The sequence below is a fragment of the Cydia strobilella genome, chromosome 3, assembly GCF_947568885.1.
Source record: "Cydia strobilella chromosome 3, ilCydStro3.1, whole genome shotgun sequence".
In the NCBI taxonomy this organism is placed as follows: domain Eukaryota; kingdom Metazoa; phylum Arthropoda; class Insecta; order Lepidoptera; family Tortricidae; genus Cydia; species Cydia strobilella.
Window position 1 is genome coordinate 8,343,412 of NC_086043.1, and position 21,469 is coordinate 8,364,880.

At 36.7% G+C, this 21,469-nt stretch overlaps 1 protein-coding gene and 1 long non-coding RNA gene across 3 annotated transcripts in view; one reads left to right on the forward strand and one right to left on the reverse strand.

Annotated features, from left to right (window-relative positions):
* The window catches only part of LOC134755754 (solute carrier organic anion transporter family member 3A1), a 70,595-nt gene that overhangs the window by 39,430 nt on the left and 9,696 nt on the right, over positions 1 to 21,469 (forward strand). For both annotated transcript variants that reach the window (XM_063692323.1, XM_063692322.1), the window contains 8 exons: positions 2,017 to 2,187; positions 2,883 to 3,012; positions 3,512 to 3,728; positions 4,209 to 4,390; positions 4,827 to 4,968; positions 12,436 to 12,543; positions 13,971 to 14,204; positions 15,496 to 15,660. In XM_063692323.1, coding sequence (XP_063548393.1) covers positions 2,017 to 2,187; positions 2,883 to 3,012; positions 3,512 to 3,728; positions 4,209 to 4,390; positions 4,827 to 4,968; positions 12,436 to 12,543; positions 13,971 to 14,204; positions 15,496 to 15,660 — 1,349 coding nt within the window. The remainder of the gene's footprint in view (positions 1 to 2,016; positions 2,188 to 2,882; positions 3,013 to 3,511; positions 3,729 to 4,208; positions 4,391 to 4,826; positions 4,969 to 12,435; positions 12,544 to 13,970; positions 14,205 to 15,495; positions 15,661 to 21,469) is intronic.
* On the reverse strand, positions 17,251 to 20,960 carry LOC134755812 (uncharacterized). The gene is made up of 2 exons (XR_010129082.1): positions 20,832 to 20,960; positions 17,251 to 17,619 (listed from the first exon to the last, which is right to left on the reverse strand). It is a non-coding gene; the product is annotated as an uncharacterized LOC134755812 (long non-coding RNA).

Genomic DNA, 21,469 nt, shown 5'->3' on the forward strand with positions numbered 1-21,469 from the left:
TTTCCTCACTCCAGAGAGTGACGAAAGTAGTCTTGTTCCAGCTGCTGAGGTGAAAACGTAATTTTGGCCTCGCCGAGAATATAGGAATAAACGTTGACAATGATACTTACTCCCACTTTAAACATATAACCATGCACATTTACTTTAAAAAGTCATGTCATTATTAAATTTGATTTAGGTACTTCATTATAAATAGGTAGGAATTACCTATATAATAGTACGAGATTTGAAATGATTTACTGCTGATGCTGATATGCTTAATGCGAAAGATATAAACATACGTTGTTTCCACGTGAAAATTTTATCGTATATACCTATTACGGTTGATGCTACACAGTGAGTCACCATTCTTATCAGATCAATTGATGGCTCAGTATAGGTATACAATTGAATTATCTCATCTGTGCATGTCTAATATGTCTATCTAAGTGTCAACAACATACATTATTTGTCCAGGAATAGATTAGATATTGTTTTTTCGGAGCTACTGACTTATTTTTCTTGAAGTTTTCCGAAACATACTCGCATTGTATATTACAAATGCTTTAAATACATACAAAGACCTATATAACTATAAGATGAATAAAGTCTAAGTTCTCGCACAGATGGCGCTACCACATTTTTTTATATTTTTAGTTTTAATCGTGTGTCGATAGATGGCAGTAAATTTACTATGACAGTACCCCTCTATTCTATATATTCTCTTTGATACATATTTACACTCCTTCAACCACGACGCCCTTTCAGCAAGAAAAATCATTAAGTTTTATTGGAGCATAGGTGTATTGGTCGCATCTTTAACAATTTATTAGACAGCCAATTACATAATATCCATATTATCCTATTATGACTAAGGTTAAAAAGTCATGACTAATAATAATTATGCGTAACGCTTATAGTTAGGTAAAGTGTAACTATATAGTAGGTATATACCATGCAGCAATGAGCCTTTTTTCGTTTGATTGCCAAAGCTAATATCTTAATTCTGTTCTTAATATTTGTGAAGGCGCCGAAAAAGTCAGAATGTAGGTAGACAATTCATCCTCAAAACGTGGACATTTAAGAATAACCTAATACTTACGTTGTAACATTTGTAACACGATATCCGTGACGCCCCGCCACGTGTGTCACCACAGCACCCGAGCCACCGGCCTCTTACCCGATAACTCATCGCCGTATCTTTGCGACACCTGGCCCACATTCACATCTTAATCGGGCGATATCACTTCAGACAACAACACACACGCTTTACTCATTCTGATATGTTTAGTAGACCAGGTACGCTCTTCGAGCACGCGCGATACGCCTTCCGGACAAATACTAATTAGTAAGGAACAACGCGCTCTATGATGTGATCCAAAAGTATAAAACCTGTGTAAATAAGAGTCCAATAATTGTGAGTGTTCGTTGTTACAATAAAATTTTATTCGTTCGTTCGCATCTCGTTCTCCTTTGTTGTTGAAGCAGCTAGTTCATTGACAATGACGGAAAAAACAGAGGATCAACTACGTGGTTTCTTACACAGGTACCTACTCATCTCCGTGGGGCTTAAATGCATCATTAGAACTTCCATTTGTGTTTACTCCGTTTTTAATACGGAGCATGTTGAGGAAATGATTCGATGTCATCGATATGTTTACAGTTTTGCACCGTATGCCACTGTATTAAGGCGAAACATGTGTGCATACTTTTGACATCGACTATGCAATTGTTTGTTGTACGTGATGATTAACAGAAGCTTCCCACAGTTATCTACCTACTTTCCACCATTAGGTTAAATATGTGTATTGTAATATTATAAATGTTAATACAATTACTTCGAAATTGAGTGTTATGATGAACAATAAAAACTGTTAGTGTGTCATAAAACTGCTATACGATAACATATACATAATAGTCAGTTAGGTACATAAATTTAAACTTTATTGCAACTATTATTCTTGAACACTGAAATTGTAGGACCAAATGTTGGCCATGTGTATATTAACGTTATATTATTACCTACTGTTTGTTCAGGAGGCAAGAGTCAATGTACGCAATGACGGGACTCTACGCGGAGTCAGGTGGTGCGGAGGCCGACGACGCCGGGCCCGGGCCGAGCGCAGCGCATCCCCCGCTCCCCGCGCACCCGCCGCGGGACCCCGTCAAGTGCCATAGCCGGAACCCCTCGGCCGGCATATGCGACAGGTATATATGAAAGAAAGAAGAAGAAAGAAAGAAAGAAAATACATTTATTTGACGCCACAACATAGTACATAAAAAAGAAAAGCATGCAGACAAAAAACATTTGGACGCCAAAAAGGATCCCCACTCAGCATAGTGCCGCGGCAAACCGTGGCGCTGGTTTTCTGTGGGGACCTGGCTTAATCTAAAAATAATGGCGACACGTACGCCAACGACACACAAATAAAATTTACATTGACATAAAAATACAAACATTATTAAACAGAAAATTAAGACAACAAAATATTAATAACCGCCTTTTTTAAATATATGCACTTCAAAAGCATTTTTTACCCTTTTTCAAAGCTCTACATATTACAAAGCAGACATTGATGTCATATAAACAATTTTCATTACTGGGAAACCACTAATGTTTGAGTAGTTAAGGACACTGAAGGCTAACATTCACTCGGCTTTGTATACGCATACCCCGTGTGCCAAACAAATATTCAGGGTATTTTTTAATTAAATTTTAATCCAATCTGTCGCTAAAACTTATTTCTACCAGTCTCCTTTCATACAAAAATCTAAAGCAGGCGGACATACAATCGCACGGTATTACATATATATTATAAGGTGTAATAAGGGATCTTCAAGGACCAAGCTCCTTGCAAGGTTCCTTGAAAATGATGTGTGTTGAACATGTGGTTTCTTTACAGAGAACGCGAGAGAGAAAGAGAGAAACCTCACCAGTTATTCCCAGAAATATTGGACATTCCTCATGATGCGCGCGACTGCGGTATCCTTTCATGGAGACCGCTATTCATTCAGAGTTTTTCTAGTATTAAAGTAAGTTTTTTTTACTAAACATTAAAAATTTAACACGATCCTAGAATATTGTAAGAGGTTAAAGCAATAGTAATTAAACCGTACTTTATATTCACAAAGCTGATATGAAATTCGTACGTATTCTCTGTAAAACGAATTATCGCAGTCCTAAATTTAATCAAAGTATTAAACAACACTTATTACATGGGTTGAAATGTATAAAACAACTACAAACTTGAATCATTATATCATTCTGCAAATATAAACAGCCGATATCTTGTAATTTGACTTTATTTTGAATCTTGACTTGACTTTAACTCGAGAAACTTGTCGAAATTAGTATAAACAGTTCTTTCAAGCTATGACTACCTTACTTACTTTAGTCATCTTATAGGTTTAAGATCGATCACAAGGCAACGACTGTTTGATAAGTTACATACTGCTCAGCTATTAATCAACTAAACCCGCAGACATGCCAAGCCGTTTAAAAGGCTGTTTTTTAATAATGTTCCATTTGCAGGTATTTGTATTTTTCCTCTCGATCCTCGTGACGCTACAACAAGCCCTAAGCTCCGGCTACATAAACTCCGTGATCACGACGATCGAGAAACGGTTCGAGATCCCGTCGAGCCTCTCGGGGCTCATCGCGAGCAGCTACGAGATCGGCAACGTTATTACCGTAATCTTCGTGTCGTATCTCGGCAGTCGACGCCACATTCCTGTTTGGATCGCAGTCGGTATGAAATTCTATGAACCCATTATCTTATTGAGTCTCATCGCGAATAAGCAGCGAACGGTCTGTTTTTGTTGTCAATTTCTTTATTATGTACATCAATAGTAATAGAACTAACCTACGGGGCTAGTTATGTGTTTCGGCACTCGTTCGGTTTTGAAAATATAAATAAGTATAGTATAAAATAACTGAAATGCATCTCTTTTCTTTAGTCATAGTTTTCACCAGTATGGTGCAGTGTTTTTTTTATGTGGTCCAACTTTCGAAGCTGCAATGACAGTTCGATTGCCCAATAAAATACATAATCTGGCAAGTTTTGTATGATCACATATTAGATAGATATTGATGAGCAATGTTGCTTAGATCAATCACAATCGAACATGTATATTAAGATTTTATTTATTTACAAATATATACAAATGAATTTATTTCATTACTTTTTACAGATTTTCTTAGTTGTTATTGTTATTTACGTTTTTTTTAGGTGCGGTAATAATGGGCATCGGTTCATTAGTATTCGTGGTGCCTCACTTCATAGCAGAAATTAATAGTGAAATGACAGTTAACAATAAATCAGCCGATAATATTTGTTACCGGCCACCGGAGAAGAATATTCTAGCCCAAGGCCTGTCTCCTAATAACTTGAGGCCGGAAAATTGTATTAAGGTAAGAACTTTACTTACGCTGCTCTTTACGAGCCCCTGTATTTTGAAACAGTGCATTCATATTTTCTTTTTAACAAACGCATTCATGTCATTATTATACTATATTTATGTAGAGAACATAAAGCCATATAAGAAAGGAAGAGAGTGAAGAAAAGAAAATACCTACATTTATTAGTCACCACGGCCGTATAGGAATCGATAGATTTGTCTCAGTTTAGGACGTGACATTAGGTACAACCGGGATACACGGCACGGCAAAGCCGCCTAACCTATCTTATAAATAAGAAATCAAATATAAATAACGGGCACCATTATCCAATATTTTTAGTGTCCTGTCCTGTATCACTTAAGCAGTCGGGTCGGGTATCAGAAGTCAAGTTAAAAATAAATCTTAAAATTTTATTGTTCAGGAACTCATAAATAAATATTGTAAACAGAGCTCACCGAGCACATTCCTGCCGGTGATGGTGTTCGTGGTGGCGCAGCTGCTGCTGGGCTGCGGCGGCTCGCCGCTGCTCACGCTCGGCACCACCTACGTCGACGACCACGTGCGACCAGAGTCATCCAGCATGTATATAGGTACGTTGTCATGTCAATCAGAAAGACCTCATAACTCGCACACCTTCCTGTCCTCAACGATGCTCTTGGCTTCGCTTCAAACTCAATCTTAACAGCTCCCTCACTTTCGATGGACCGCCGATATGAGTGGTTTCGATTGCCGCTTACTATCGTCAACACAGCTTTTTTTTTATTTTTTTATTTATTGAATAAGGAAGCAAATTACAGTTTTTTAGATCATTACAAGACCCATCGTAGGCAAAACCTTATGGAGGTTTGTGTGCCGATGGGGAGTTCGAGAATAACATAAAGAAAAACAATATTATATCCTATATCTTATCAAAAATATGATTCTTAGTATACATAGCTTGTGTCGTTAGTTTTTAATAAGTGCATTTTAACGACATTTTTTATATGTTTACCATTTAAATATTTAGCACAAACAACTTCTGGCAGATCATTCAATATTTTAGGTAATATATATGTGTACAGCCTAGTGCCATATATGTTGTTATATTTGGGTATACAATATTTGTTTTGGTTCTGTAGACTTGTAGCTAATTAATCTTAAACCCTAATGCTTAGTTAAGAGTGTCGCTGCTAGGCATTAATCAATTTTACAATCCCGTAACTAAGTGGGATATCTAGTACCTACTTGAATATACCACGCAGCCACGAGGAACCCGTGTGATTTTAACAGTATACTTATTCCAGTAATTCCTGATCATATTTAAATACTAAAATGTTCTATAAACTTTTTTGGAATTCGCCTAGTTTCAGAGTTAAAACTTTTTATTATTACTTAGTGCAAAACCAGTCCAAATATCCTTAATTGATAAACTCATATAACATTTTTTCCTTCTCTAGGCCTCAAAAATGCGTCGTTGAAATCTCTCGGGTTCTTCGTGGGCACCTTTTATATCTAATGTTTGTTTGTATATCTTCTCCTTTACGCGCTCTTATATGTATACATAATATATGCTCGGTATAGAGATGTTAGTCTAACATTCACGTCATAATTTTTTTTGTCCGCTACAAACATGGACGAAGCAACGGTTTAGGTACAGTACAGTACAGTCAGAGACCAAAATATCTCATTCTGATGTACACCTGGTTTCATAACGTCATTACGACGCGTTCATCCTAACATATTACATTACGAACGAGTTGTCCGAATTCTTTGACCGTGTTTTAAATACGAGTTCGGAATGCGCCGTACCTCATGTCACTCCGTAGAAATCGCAGTTCGCGAACAAATTACAGTGAACTTCGCCATTTATCCACTGCTATAAATCGTTGACCTTTCTGTTCCTTTCGACCTTAGGGAGGTGGCACTATATTCCACGGCTTTATTATCATGCCTTGACTAGTGCCGTGCGCTCGTATAACCGCACTGCTTTGCCATGTACTAGCAGACATAAAGAAGTTCGTCGAACCTTGTGGCCAGATTTGCTTTATTAATTCTACCCTATCTCGCCCCGAAGTACATAAATTTCTTGATCGCGCTCGGTCAGTAAATTCGAATCCGTACATTTTTATTACAAAATTATCCAACTTGCCTGCTCTTTTAAATGAGGATCTTTGTTTATTTTAGCACTATTAATATTACTTTCACGTCCCACACGAGCCCATTACATCCATAATGGCAATAAAAAACAAGCACCCGTCAAATTAGTATATTGCTTTAGTACCTACCTTTGTTACTTAAACTAACTTGCCGCAGTGAAACTGTCGCAGTATTGTTCTGACTTAACAAAGTACTAAAATAATATGATAAGGAACTATCCTCGTAGTCCCTACGCGTTTGTTTTGTATGAATTAGACTTGCAGATTCAATTTGCTATTGAAGAGTTTTTAGTGTCTATTGTTTATGTTACTAGGTTTTATACGTATGAAAAGGCTATAAACAAAATAGGTAACTACTAAATAACAAGACAGTGGGTTACTTCCATTAATCACAAGAAATGAGAAAGTAAAAATACACGACTCACTTAAAAATATTTTTAGAGGTCCATTGCCACTTGCCGTGAGTTACTTATTTACGTGCTTTACATAACATTAAACCAGATGTTATTAAAAAAACAGTCGAATAAAGGATCTCCATCTTTATTTGGAAATCGGTGAAGTCATAATTCCTCGAAAAAAAACTAATATCGCAAGACGTACCCAGGTCGGAGTACGTACTTCTATCTTGAATTCTCGCTGGGGTCGTTACGTTACTTAAATACGCTACCGCTGAATCATGGATGTGGGGCGTCGTAACTCGTAAAACTGCAGGATACATTTAATAAATGAAGGCTGTTGAACCCGCACATGCTATTCTTGCATGTCTTGTCTATATTGTTGTATACAATTATTATATTACATCATATGTATTTCCTTTGGCTCAAGGGAGAAGTAAAAAGCAATGTCTGTTGAATGTAATTTAAATGCATGTGTTATTCTACCCATTCTTATTAATATCGCAGCCCAGTCCAATGCTTACCTGCTTGGTAGGCTAAGGATATTATTTTAGGCGACTATACATACTCGTATGTACCACATCAGTAGTGCCGACTTAGGTACCTAATAGCGTGTGTGCAGGAACTATGACGATATTAATCGTGTACCTTATAATAGGTATAATTCTCGCACGTATCAATGCATTATTAATTGTGTTAATATGACCCAATCCAATCTGGGTGGCATAATTTAAGCGTCAAGTTCCGTCATCTGTTAAGACCTTGAAAATCCTTACTCATTGTAACTGCCCGTATAGGTATGTCACTCACCGTACATTTAATATGTCGCCGCTGTTCAATGGAAAATGCAAACTCATATCGTTTTATATGCATTAATCAGTATACTTTAACATACTATTTGCTGTTAATCGTCAAACAAATGCCAAATATTGTAGGTTAGGTGAGGTGCAATATGTCATTTGGTGAATGACGCTCCCCACGGCCGTGACTAACAAACTTCACGCGCGCCCTTGACCTACCCACCACTGCCATCAGCTCGCCGGAACTATCAGGCCTTTACGTATACAAAAGTGGAACCATCTAGCATTAGGTACTCACTTTTGAAAACAAATATACTTTTTGATGAATAAATCTAAGTTTAAAAAACCGCCTACACAATTTTAACAGCGCCACCTGGTGAGTGAAATCTTAGCTAGAAGGGTCAGAGGTCGTTTGTAAAAATAAATTAATTTAATGAATGTCCCGAAAAGTACCTCCAAACCAGATCCACACATTTATTTGCGATTTTCTGAAAAAATATTCAACGGCATTTGTGATATTATGGGGTTTTTATTAAATTTTTAATACTTTACCATTTTAACTTATTGGTCAAACCCTTCAAAGATTGCATATGCACGTGAATTTTGACCGCCGTGATACGGTAACGGATGGCTAGTGGTTGTGGCGTCTGCCACGAATGCAGAAGACGCTGATTCGATCCCAGCCCTGGGCACCGGAGGTCCTTCTTCTTTAAATTGTAAGTTATATTTAGTTTATAATTTTACAGTTATTAAAACACTGAGTTAGTAAAATGGTACATTCAATCAATAAAATAAAGTTTAACGCAAAAAACGGCTTTCTGAAAAGATATCGGAATAAATGAATAATTTGAAATCGATTCAGATTCAGAACTAACTACTTACGGTCAATCATGATGACGATGATCATGATGTTATTTTTAGCCTCTGTTATTTCGAAATTAAACTATCGTGAGACATATTTCAAAATATTTAGATCAGTACGGTTTCACTCGCTATTATTTTTAGTCGCTTTTGGCGACATGTTTCGGATTCTTTGGGAATCCTTCCTCAGGCACAAGTGTCCGCGGCGGTTGTACGTCGTGACGTCGTGCGTGGTGGTGGTGGTGGTTGTGCGTGTCGTGAAATACTCTGTTATTTCGTCAATTACAGGTCACTGTTTAATAACTGGCCACCTTATACTAAAAATGAATTCTAATGACCTATAAACAGAATTCATTTTAGTACCTATAAGGTGGCTAGTTATTGAAGGGTGACCAGTTATTGACACTTTATACTAAAATGAATTTTGTTTATATGTGAATAGAATTCATTTTTAGTATAAGGTGGCCAGTAATTGACGATTTACCCTATTTTATTAACAACACAATGTTTTCGTAGAGCAAAGGTCAATTAATTTTTAGGAAAAAGTATAATTACACAAAATAGTCTACGTAGTCATAGGCCAAAGTTAGGCGGTGGCAGCCTGAATATACTGAATATAAATGAAACCGCTTATTATTCTAATTAATATTTATTAGGGTATAATTTATACCTAGTTAAATTATTAATAGGTACACCAGGAATAGGCATTTATTTATTGGGTCGTTATTTTCTGTTGTTTTTTATGAAATGAACTTTAAGTACCTACGCAAAATGTTAAATGCTACTTATGACTTTGCTAATCATAATAACCTATAACATCCGTAATTATCATGTCAATTGACAATGTTGACATAGTCACTGCCAAGTTCGAATTAAAATACCCTTTTGTTATGGACGTAGATTTAATCATATATTACGCCATCGTATATAGAATTGTAGAATTAGTGTAGGTATACTGTATACGAATTAGAAATACATGACTTCAAACCAAATATAGGTACGTATGTCGATGACAATTACTTTAGGATTGTCGTGATTTTATTTTCAATTGTATTAGTGACCGACCGACGAAGTTTCGGTTTCATTTTCGGCATAAAAATGATGTACCTATTAAATTATTTTAAAACCGGTCACTCAGGTATTATTAAATCGAATAGCTCGACATCTTTCAATCCAATTTACGAGAATCCTCTTCGTAAAACGTAAATTGGATCGAAACATGTCGAGCTATTCGACTTAATAATACGTGAGTGACCCATTTAAAAATACTTTAATATGTTTAGTAATAAGTCCTTATCGTATGGTTTGGAATATGCATAGTGATCTCTCAATTCCAGTCTAAAACCAATACTGGGAATCGTTCATTTGTAACCGAAATCGATTTTTACTCCGTCGATGTATTGCAGCTTAATAGCAAAGGGTTTTAATAAGGCCCTACAGGTGGGGCGGGCTCAAGAGACGCTTGAACCGTCTGGAATGATCCCTTCCCGTTTCCTTTCCGACCCACTTTTAATGTGAAGGACACTTACCTATTTTAGACGTTCACAAGTGTAATTTATATTATAAAAGTGATTATTCAAGGGACCTTTCGGACTTGTTTAGAGCAGACCTACCTAATTGCCATATGAATGGAATATGAAGTGAAAACTAGAAGCCGAACACGCGATGCCAGAAGCTATTACTTTGAAAAACATTCCTAGCGTCGAGGACAGGGTGTGGCTAAGATCTATTAGGCTATTTGCGTTGTTTTTCTGTAGAATTCTATCTGTGTAGGTATTTATACTCGTAATAACATGATTGAGCTAACCAACCTTTTTTTTTCAGTTTAATTGTAGGCCTGCACTAAATTTATGTAGGTTTGATCTTGTAACTGTAAGGCTAGGTTCACACGGCGTTAATTTTTCCCGTATACGTATACGGGATTGTATCGAATACCGTTGTGACAGCAAAATTTGTATACGTTAAAAATCGTTCACACGGCTAGACGACTTTCCCGCATAGACGCTGTGTGAACGACTGAATGTTTCCTTACAAAATTTGCTGTCACTACGGTATTCGATAAAATCCCGTAATATACGGTATACGGGAAAAATTAACGCCGTGTGAACCTAGCCTAAAGTTAGCGCTGTATAGCACTGTAGCACTTGTGTAGCTGTTTGTGTGTGTAGCACTTTATAGAGTTCTCATAATCTTTAATACAATATTTTAAATAGTAATTAAGTATGTGAACTTTGAAAGAGTACTCATTCTTGTTGCTCAACTTGGCATTTGGAAAAGCTGAGTCCACCTAGAGCCCGCCGACCCCAGCTTAAGGCTTTCAAGTTTAAGCCTCGCCCGTCGAGATGAAATGTTACACTTCCTAGTATGGAGGTACACCTATATACTCTTTTCGGAGTCAGAAGACTTTAGTTTAGTTTATTTATTTCGCAATACAATGTTCGTTGTTAATGTACGAGAATACAATTAAGCAATTACTTGTCGATCGTCGGATACAAAGAAAATAATTCAATTACAATTTATAAGTATTCTTTTGTTTAGGAGTAGTCAATATACAATGGTATTGATCTATCACAATATATTAGTCATGTCAAATTATTTAAATAACTTTTTATAGATTGACGCAATGTGATGACACTAATGACCCATACATAGAATGTAACGAATATAACTGCACTTAGTAACTCCTATATATTGACCAAATCAGATATCGCATAATGGGGGCTTTTAGTAATGGAGAAGCAGTGTGAATTGCAAAAAGCTACAATACTTAAGTAATAAAAAAAAGGTTTAGCTTTACAAAATATAGGTAGGTTGGTATAGACCTGTCATATTCTCAATCTTAAACAAACCTTCACCTCGCTCAGACCACGTTCATTTTTTCGAGTGTCAGCACAATAAGTACCAAGTACCTACGATTCCAAATCAAATCCATAAAACTGCAATATTTAAATCTAGCCCGAAGTTCAAGGTCCACGGTGAAAAAACAAAATGGGTGAATGCAGCGGCGCGCTCACGCGACGCCTGGGTTCGGCCCATCAGTCATAGATATTTGTTACCAAAGCCTGCCGCAACGGCGAGCAACACTGACCTAGTTTCAGCCGTAATGTCTACAAGCGAATCGCAACGCTGGGCTGTTTGATATCACTCATTTACCGCATAATCCCAGCCTTACCAGCATAAGTATGATCTTCTTAGCAACGGATGTATAGGTCAAGTCAGAGTAGATACTAGTTTACAGCCGAGACGAAATGTTTCGTTAAGGATGGCGCCTGGCTAGCTGCATACACGCTCCCTCGATGCCGCTGGCTTTGCTTCATAACTTTCATAAGCTTCGTTTTGTGCTTTCGCCGCAGCGGTTTCCTTTCAGAGCACCTGCTTCAATGATTTGGAACTTCTTTACGCTATTATGAACGCGATTTTATATAACAATTAAATCATACGGACACACGGTTGAATTGAAGTAAGATAGTTTTTTGCTGTTTTACCAGGAAAGGGAATAATTTATTAAACAAACATACGAAGTTTTTTATTATACTTTGCCGTGATTATCGGGCTGAAAAGAATGGAAAAGTTTTGTTTATGAGTTCATACATAATTATGTATAGCTACATCGTTATTGGGTTGACTGGATGACAATGTGGCGAGTGGTGTATCTAAACAAGGGCTCTATTCTAAAAATCCATACTATACAAATATAAAGAAAGCGTATGGTAAACTGTGATGTCGTCTTATCAGATCACAAAATCGGTAATGACGCAAGAACCGATAACTTCCGCTAAAGCTGCGGGAAACAACACGCTTTATGACCAAATGTGATGAAACATATATTATATTTTTTATTACTAAACGCTACTTATTCCTTGCAGGGTGCATGTACAGTATGGCTGCCTTCGGACCCGTGCTTGGATTTCTGCTCGGTGCCTATCTGCTCTCCTTTCACATGGATTCATTTTCGGGACAAATAATAGAAATAGGTAAGATATAGCATACCGAAAATAGCGGTACTAATCTTATGAATATTTTATGCAAATGTTGTAAAGATCAACGCTTATTCATAAACTCAGTAATTTAAAAATAACAAACTAAATGTGGAAATGATGGATAATTTTAGTTATTTTAGATTTTTAGGACGTTTTTGAATAACGGCATAAAATACATACGTAGGTACTTTGTACACAATTTTATATGCTAGGTAGGTACAGGTTCAGTTATCAAATGAAAACACTATAAGGAAAAAAAATTGCGTGGCCTGTGTATGTGTTTGGTTGCGTGAAACGAAATAATTTTTATTCCGATTTTTAGTCACGGAAGTTTTAATTAACCATTTTAATAATTTTGTAACAATTCGGTCTTATGTTGAAGTAGAAAACAACGTAAGTATTATAAGCCTGCTTTCAGTTTAATTTACGATAAGATTGCTACGATGTACATAATACGAAAATGAGAAAGTTGAACCTATCAAATTAAATTTCGCGGCAATATTGGCTAACATGTATGTGTTGTGTTGCCGCATAATCGAATTTGACTGGATACAATCTTTTTAGACACAGATCAACTGTTATGATCCAATAGGCTAGTTACCACATGTTGAATTTTATTAGTGTGAATAGTGTGATGGGTAGAAAATTAGCAACCAAATTAAATAGTAGGTAATGTAATGGCGTTATTCATAAACATCTGTGAATCTAAAATGCCGTTGATAATCGTTTGTTCCTATTTACCATTCTGACACTTGTGTTTATTAGAAAGTGACAAAATTTTACTGAGGTTTGCTAAGTTTATGGATAAGGAAATGACCCAATAATACCTTTTAATAATACATACCTAAGTTTCGCAATTTGAAGTTTTTAATGTTAAAATTAAGATGTAGGTACCATTCCATGTAGAGTTGCTTTATGGAAGTAAAACGTGGACAATGACCCTAAGAGAATGGAAGCATTTGAAATCTGGTGCTGGAGGCAAATGGAAGGCATTAGTTGGAGAGACAGGATAACGAATGAGGAGGTGCTAATAAGAAGAGCGAGTGAAAGAAGAGCTATTCTGAACACTATTGCATATAGACGCGGGAAAATGATTGAACACTTAATACGACACGACTACTTCTTTAAAACTATCCTGGAGGGGCGGATAGGAAGCAAGCGGGGTAGAGGAAAACCCAGACGCAGCTTTTTAGATCAAGTCAAAGAAAAAGTAGGGGTCGTGTCGTATCAAAAAGTCAAAGAGCTGACGCAGGATAGGGAAAGCTGGAAGATACTCCACCGACAAGAGAATAACTCTTAAATTAATAATGATGACCAGTCCATTTTTTACATTTCGACTAAAATATATTGTGCATTGTACTTACACTCAATACTTGACAAAAAAATGTTTTGAAGAATATATGTGAAATTAATTATTTTAGATCAATACGACCACCGATGGGTCGGCATGTGGTGGGGCGGCTTCCTGCTCTGTGGCTTCCTCCTGATACTGGTCGCCGTCCCTTTCTTCTCGTTCCCGAAGGTGCTGGTGCGAGAGAAAGAGAAGATCAGACTCGTGGAGAAAGCGGCCGCGGCTAGCGGCTCGGGGACCGCTAAGCCTCCAGTTAAACCGCCGTCCGATATAAAGGACACGGGCTATGGCAAGGATATAAAAGGTAGGTTGGTCAGTCATGCTGTTTATCATCTGGCTCTGGCATTTCATAGCCTAAAGTTGGATTAGGTAATACCTACTAGTTTTTATATGATTTATTTTATTTTATTTATTAACCCCTCGAGCGGCAAGCTACCTCGAATGGGACGCTCTCTGACAACCGCGCGTGCGGCGGGCCGCCATTTTTAATATGGAAAACACGCCGCATTGCGGCTGCGCGCCGCACGGCGCGAAAGTTTAAAAATATTGCTTTGCCGCTCGAGGGGTTAATACTAGGTAGGTATACTAGGTATGCTAATAAAAATTTATTAAAAAATGGTGCTACATATTGTAAAGCCTGACAAAATTCTATTTGGCCCTGAGATAGTGTTGCTACACTAGCTACAAGCAGCTTACATAATTATGGCAATAATGTGCATAAAATCTCACTCGATCATTTCGACGACTAATTTCATAATATTGTATAATATACACATATTATGTGAATACTACGCAATCCTTTGTCCTTTTGTTGATGTAAATGTTTTATTGTATTTGAAAATATTTTTTCTTACACCTTTGACCATCTTTCTTGGCATTTTTGTGGTAAAATCGTTTATAATTGCGAAATCTCTTATTCTTGTTTACATTATTTGTGACATTCCATAACTTTCAATGTCTGTTGTCAAAGTCTCCTTGCCAGTAAAATAAATTAGTAACACTAAGAAACCGCAACATGGCGAAGGCCAAATAGAATCTTGTAAAAATATAATTAAAATAAAGAAATATCTATTCATAATTCACCATAACAAGGATCATTTCATGACAATATGAATGAAACATTCACTTGTTGATGTTTTGAGTCTCTTAAATGTTTACAAACAGTGATTGCTCACGCATCCTAGATAGCTCGTCTAAGCAAACAAATGCATCGGCTCCTCTGAGATTACTAACAAACAATTCGATTGTCTTGAGACAGTGGATATATCCACGTCGTACATTATCTATTTACTTATTGTTACATTCTAAAAGGTATGTTTTCATTTGGTTTGTTTAAGTTTAAAATAGACGGAGTAGTTTGTTTTCGTAAAATCATCCACACACTTTTATTTGTCGCTAATTTAAGCGACTACAAAACGGCGGACATATAGGCTGTAAAAAAAACCCGGCCGTCGGACTGGGTTTTACAATATCAAAATATTATAGTTTAAGAACTGACATCACACAACTTTACTTACCGCCTTCATTATCTCATTATTTTTTTTGCCAATTAATAACAGTATATTGTAAATTTCATCCTTGTCATTGTATTTCAGATATCCCGGTATCAATGTGGAGACTGCTCAAGAACCCAGTGTACGTTGTAACGTGCCTCGGCGCTTGCATGGAGCTCATGATTGTATCCGGGTTCGTCGTGTTCCTGCCGAAATACTTGGAGACGCAGTTCAGCCTCGGCAAGAGTCAGGCCAGTGTTTTCACGGGTGAGTCCATTACAACTAGACCCTTACTTAATAACCCGGTGTATGTTGTGACGTGCCTCGGTGCTTGCATGGAGCTCATGATCGTGTCCGGGTTCGTCGTGTTCCTACCGAAAAACAAGGAGACGCAGTTCAGGTTCGGCAAGAGTCAGGCCAGTGTTTTCACGAGTGAGTCCATTAAAACTAAACCGATACTCCATAACCCGGTGTGGTGCCTTGCCTCGGTGCTTGCATGGAGCTCATGGTCGTGTCCTGGTTTGTCGTGCTCCTACCGAAATGCTTGGAGAACAGTTCTGTTTCGGTAAATTCAGGCCAGTGCCTTTACGGGTGAGTCTAGAACCATTACCCTTAGGTGTCCTGGTCAAGAACCTGGTTACATGCCTTGGAGCCTGTAGAGTTTAATTTCTAGGTATTTCTCATTTATAGCAACGTTTTACATCCAAAATACACACGCCTATATGCTGTACGTATGCGCCGGCAAAAACCAGTGTACTCTAAAAAATACGTTTTGCAATACGGTCAGACTTGTTTGTTGGTCGACGATCTAATTCTGATAAAATAAACATTGACCGCTGACCGCGCTGCATTTTAAATAAATACTGTTGCAAAGAAACACGTGCTATTTTATTCATAGACGTTCGTTTTTAGGGTTCCGTTCCGTACCCAAAGGGTAAAAACGGGACCCTATTACTAAAACTCCGCTGTCCGTCTGTCACCAGGCTGTATCTCATGAACCGTGATAGCTAGACAGTTGAAATTTTCACAGACGATGTATTTCTGTTGCCGCTATAACAACAAACACTAAAAAGTACGGAACCCTCGGTGCGCGAGTCCGACTCGCACTTGGCCGGTTTTTTGTAAATAAATGTCAATAAAAACATACATCTACATTTCATCCGACTTTAATATTTAGTGTAAAACTTTTGGAAAGGTCTGTAAAGTTTTATTACTCGTATGCACGCTAGTTTAGATACAAAAAATAATTTAACAATAAACGAGAACTATTGGCAAGTTTTATGTTCATTTAACCTTGGCGTAACTTTGCTGTCACGATACGATAAGACGCGGCATTTAGCCCCAAACCCATGTGCTTTATATGAACTATCTATCAAACATGTCAAGGCCTGTTGTTTAAATTGGTTCCTCGATCAATAGGTGCCAATTTACAATAACAATATTACGGAAATTGCTGTATAGTAACAGCAAAAATTCCTACTTAGATAAGACTAAAATTCAAACCATTTCAACTTTAATGCGTCATTGCGCCGCTCTTTAGAACAAGGAATTTAGATTTCCCTTATGGGGTCAGTTCTAGTTTTTAATCGCGGAACATTCAAACATGTAACACATTTGGTTGACCGTGTTAGAATGTCTATTTTGAATCATTTTTGTTTATTGACGTAGTAAGTTTGCCGGATTATGCCACAGAATAGATACTTGCCTCCGAAGTCTATTTCTGTGCAACAACAACGATGTATTCATAAAAAAACCGGCCAAGTGCGAGTCGGACTCGCGCACCGAGGGTTCCGTACATATTACACAATTCAAACAATGTATTTTTTATGTGAAACGTGAGTGAAAGGTAAATTGCGGTTTACGATTTATGACGTATTAAAATAAAACTACTTACTAGATCTCGTTCAAACCAATTTTCGGTGGAAGTTTGCATGGTAATGTACATCATATATTTTTTTTAGTTTTATCATTCTTTTATTTTAGAAGTTACAGGGGGACACACATTTTACCACTTTGGAAGTGTCTCTCGCGCAAACTATTCAGTTTAAAAAAAAAAGATATTAGAAACCTCAATATCATTTTTGAAGACCTATCCATAGATACCCACACGTATGGGTTTGATGAAAAAAATTTTTTTGAGTTTCAGTTCTAAGTATGGGGAACCCCCAAATTTTTTTTTTTCTATTTTTGTGTGAAAATCTTAATGCGGTTCACAAAATACATCTACTTACAGTCCGTTAACTCTGAGAACGACCTTCGGATTTTAGAAAGATACATCGGGTCTAGGCGGTAACACGCGAAGGTGATACTGCTGTTCTGCTTTCTTATTAACTCACAAAAAGTTTTAAACTTACCGCAAAAAGTTAAGGATACCTATTGTCTCAATGTAAAATAAGCCCTAATTTAATGACTTTATGCTTATTATTCGGTTGATGACTATATTGCGATTTGACTTTTTGTCATAATCTAAATATAAAATAGAATCAGAATTTGAAATTCGAAAACCAAATTTGAAAACAGAACGTCACACCGTCATTTACTACTTCTGGCGGAAATTATATAGAGTTGATAATACCAGTCACATATTTCAGTTCATATTTTATGGTAAAATTATACAATTGGAAAATTGTGATATTATTGTAATTTTTAAAACTACCTATTCAACATCAGAATCATTTGTATTAATTATAAATCGGTCACTATAATCGTCTATTTTATTTTCATATATACGGAAGTCTTTTTTTTTATATTTAGTTGCGTGTTGACAAACTTTTTTTCCAATCTTCTGGAACAATCATATTGACCTTCTCTTGTAGTAGATTCGTTATGCTTGTCAAAGTCATGTCAACATTACGTTGAGCTACGTATTGTTTTAATTGGGCCCATATATTCTCAATAGGATTAAAGTCTGGGTGGTACGGGGGTAAACGCAGAACAGAATGACCATGTTCAGCCAGTATTTTATCTATGGAATATCGTATATGTTCATGTTTATGTTGCAAGATAATATCGTAAATTCGTGGTTTTGTTAAGCTGGGGTCTACTGGAATATCATGTGTTGTCAACCAATCTATCATGTTTTGTTTCCGGGTATTAGAATTGGGCAGTTTTTCGGTGTATTTGTTGTGATATGGGGCATTATCAACAACTAACACTGAATTCGTCGGCAAATTTGAAATAAGCTGAATTATAAGCCATTTTTCATAGTTCTCGCTATTAATCTCTTCGTGATAATCGCCTGTTGTGTCTGTAGATTTATACATAAGCAACGCACAAGGTATAAAACCATTTTCACTGCCGGCGTGAGCTATTATGAGACGTTGGCCGTTGCTAGAGTCTGACCAACCTTTGCTACCAACGTGCGACGTGTGTATATACGACTCGTCCATATACCTAGTCGGCTCATAAGTTCTGTCATATACATAGTATCAAATAAAATCAAAAGTTTAAGTTTATTCCGTATAATTTGTACAGCGTTTGAAAGCTTATAAACTAGAGAATCTAAATGTATAACATTTATTCAAAATTACCGCCATAATTATCTACACAGGCTTGAAGTCTTCGTGGCCAGTCGTCAATGGATTCACGCACCACTTTCATGTCGATATTGGCCACTGCCGTAGCAAGAGATTTTTTCAGCGAGTCTAGATTTGCATGAGGTTTTGAGCACACCTTTTCCTCTAAATATTGCCATATTTTATAGTCTAAAGGATTAAGATCTGGGCTAGAGGAGGGCCAATCTTCATGCCGTATAAAGTCGATTTTATTGGAGGCGAGCCAGGCTTGTGTAGACTTTGCCTTATGGGCTGGAGCAGAGTCCTGCTGGAAAACCCAATGCTGGTTTAGAAACATCGTATGGGATAGTGGTTTCACAATATTAGTCAACACCGTGTCTTGGTACACTTTGGCACTAGTTTTTACTCCTTTCTCACAAAAATGCATACTAGTGACGCCCGCATAAGAAACTCCCAGCCAAACCATCACAGATGAAGGGTGATGACCTCTTTGAATACGGGGAATGCTATTAGACGCTTCTTTACTATTGCGAGCGTACACTCTATCATTTTGTTTATTACAGTTTTCTTCTATGTCAAAAATTTTCTCGTCCGAAAACAGTATACAACGGTGCTTATTTTTAGCGTACTTCTTCAATAAAGCTTTAGATCTTTTAAGCCTTAAAGCTTTAAGCCGACCATTGAGAAGATGGCCAGTTTTTCGTTTATAAGCACGAAGCCTCAGGTCTTGATTAAGCACTCTTTTCACCGTGTTTTTGCTCAAACCCATCTGGAGGGCCATAACTTTTTGTTTCCTAGCGGGATTTCTGGCAATGCGTGCCCTAATTGCTTGTACAACCGCTGGAGTCCTAGCTGTACGCGGACGACCGCTTCTTTTCTTGTCATTTAAACTAGAGACCTCACTGTATCTTTCTATGGTACGATACACAAATCTTAGAGAGAATTTTAAATTTTCAAGTAGCTTAAAAATTTTAGTCGGCGAGTGACCACAACGATATAGTGCAATTATTGCGGTACGGCTATCTTTAAGCGTCCACTCCATGTTGAAGAAAACAGAAAATTGCAAAATTATACTACTCAAATATTTAATAAAGATTCGAAATTCAAATGCAGAACGGTTTTTGTTTTAGGAGTTCCAAATTTAAAATTTAAAGGCCAGTGACAGAACTTATGAGCCGACTAGGTATACTATATCCCTTCCTTCATTCCTGCTTATTTTAATTTTATCAAAATTTTTGGTCCTTTTCAGTCGCACATCATGCTTTTCCATCAAAGTTTTTCGATTATCCCTTGTTTTACAGTACCGAAATCCCATTTTTCGTAGAATTTTTCGTAGCGTGACTGTAGAACCCTTGAAATTAATGGCTTCTATTAGCTTCAAAACGCATTTTTTTCTAATTGGGGAGTTCTTTGAATCTATTATGGAAATCATATACCATCCTCCTGATTTAACACAAAGTCCTTTCTCGGACTCTTTTTCTTTGACGTTTCAAATGGCATGGATGGAGGTTTTTGGTCGGCTTCGCTTAATATTTTTATTAATGTATGTTTTGAAATTCCTGTTGCTTCTATCACCCGGTCTTGAATTTTATTAAAATATTTACAAGTATCACTATTCTTAAAAGTTTCCGCTTCTTTTGAAAAATATTTGTATACATTACCTATATATATGATCTCCCGTGATTTACCATTTACAGAAATACCCTTTTTGAGACGAGTCCCCATTTAGTTATGAAATTAAATATATTGTTTACCTACTAATTATGGTGGTATTAACTACTCTATATATTTTAAGGCTGAAAAGACGACTGCACTCTTTGGGTGTTGGATTGCAACTAAATCAGTAAGAAACTGTCACTTTCTACTACGCGATTACGTCCGATTTTACCCGAAAAACGAATGTCGTTCTAAGAGTTAACGGACTGTACCAAGTTTCAACAGTATAGTTCTTATAGTTTCGGAAAAAAGTGGCTGTGACATACGGACGGACAGACAGACAGACATGACGAATCTATAAGGGTTCCGTTTTTTGCCATTTGGCTACGGAACCCTAACAAGCTGAACATATTGCTATGTGATGATACTGACTTTTATTGGTGTTTATTGATTGATGATCGGATTGATCAGTATTTGTAAGTAAGTAAGTAAGCTCTTTATTTGCGTTAAATGCGGTTAACAAAAGGTTAACAAAAGGTCTTAAACATTATAAATCAAAAAAGTATCACACATTTAGCTGAATTGCAGCATGCAAAATATACACCTAAATCTAAAATCTCTCACAACATGCAATATGATGTACACAAGTTATCTACAATTAACATATCTAAGAGTTGAGAGCAAGAAAAACAGAATTTAAATCATTAACAATTTGGCTATTTTGAAATCTAAATCTATATGAATTTTAAAAATAAGGTAATAATTAATACTAAATGTCAGATTATGTAATAAATATGTCAATTGCTAAGAATTATTATTATTAAAGAAATCATTTAATGAATAGTAACATTCTTCAATTAACCATGTCTTAAGATTTGTATAAAATTTGTGTCCAACTAAACTAG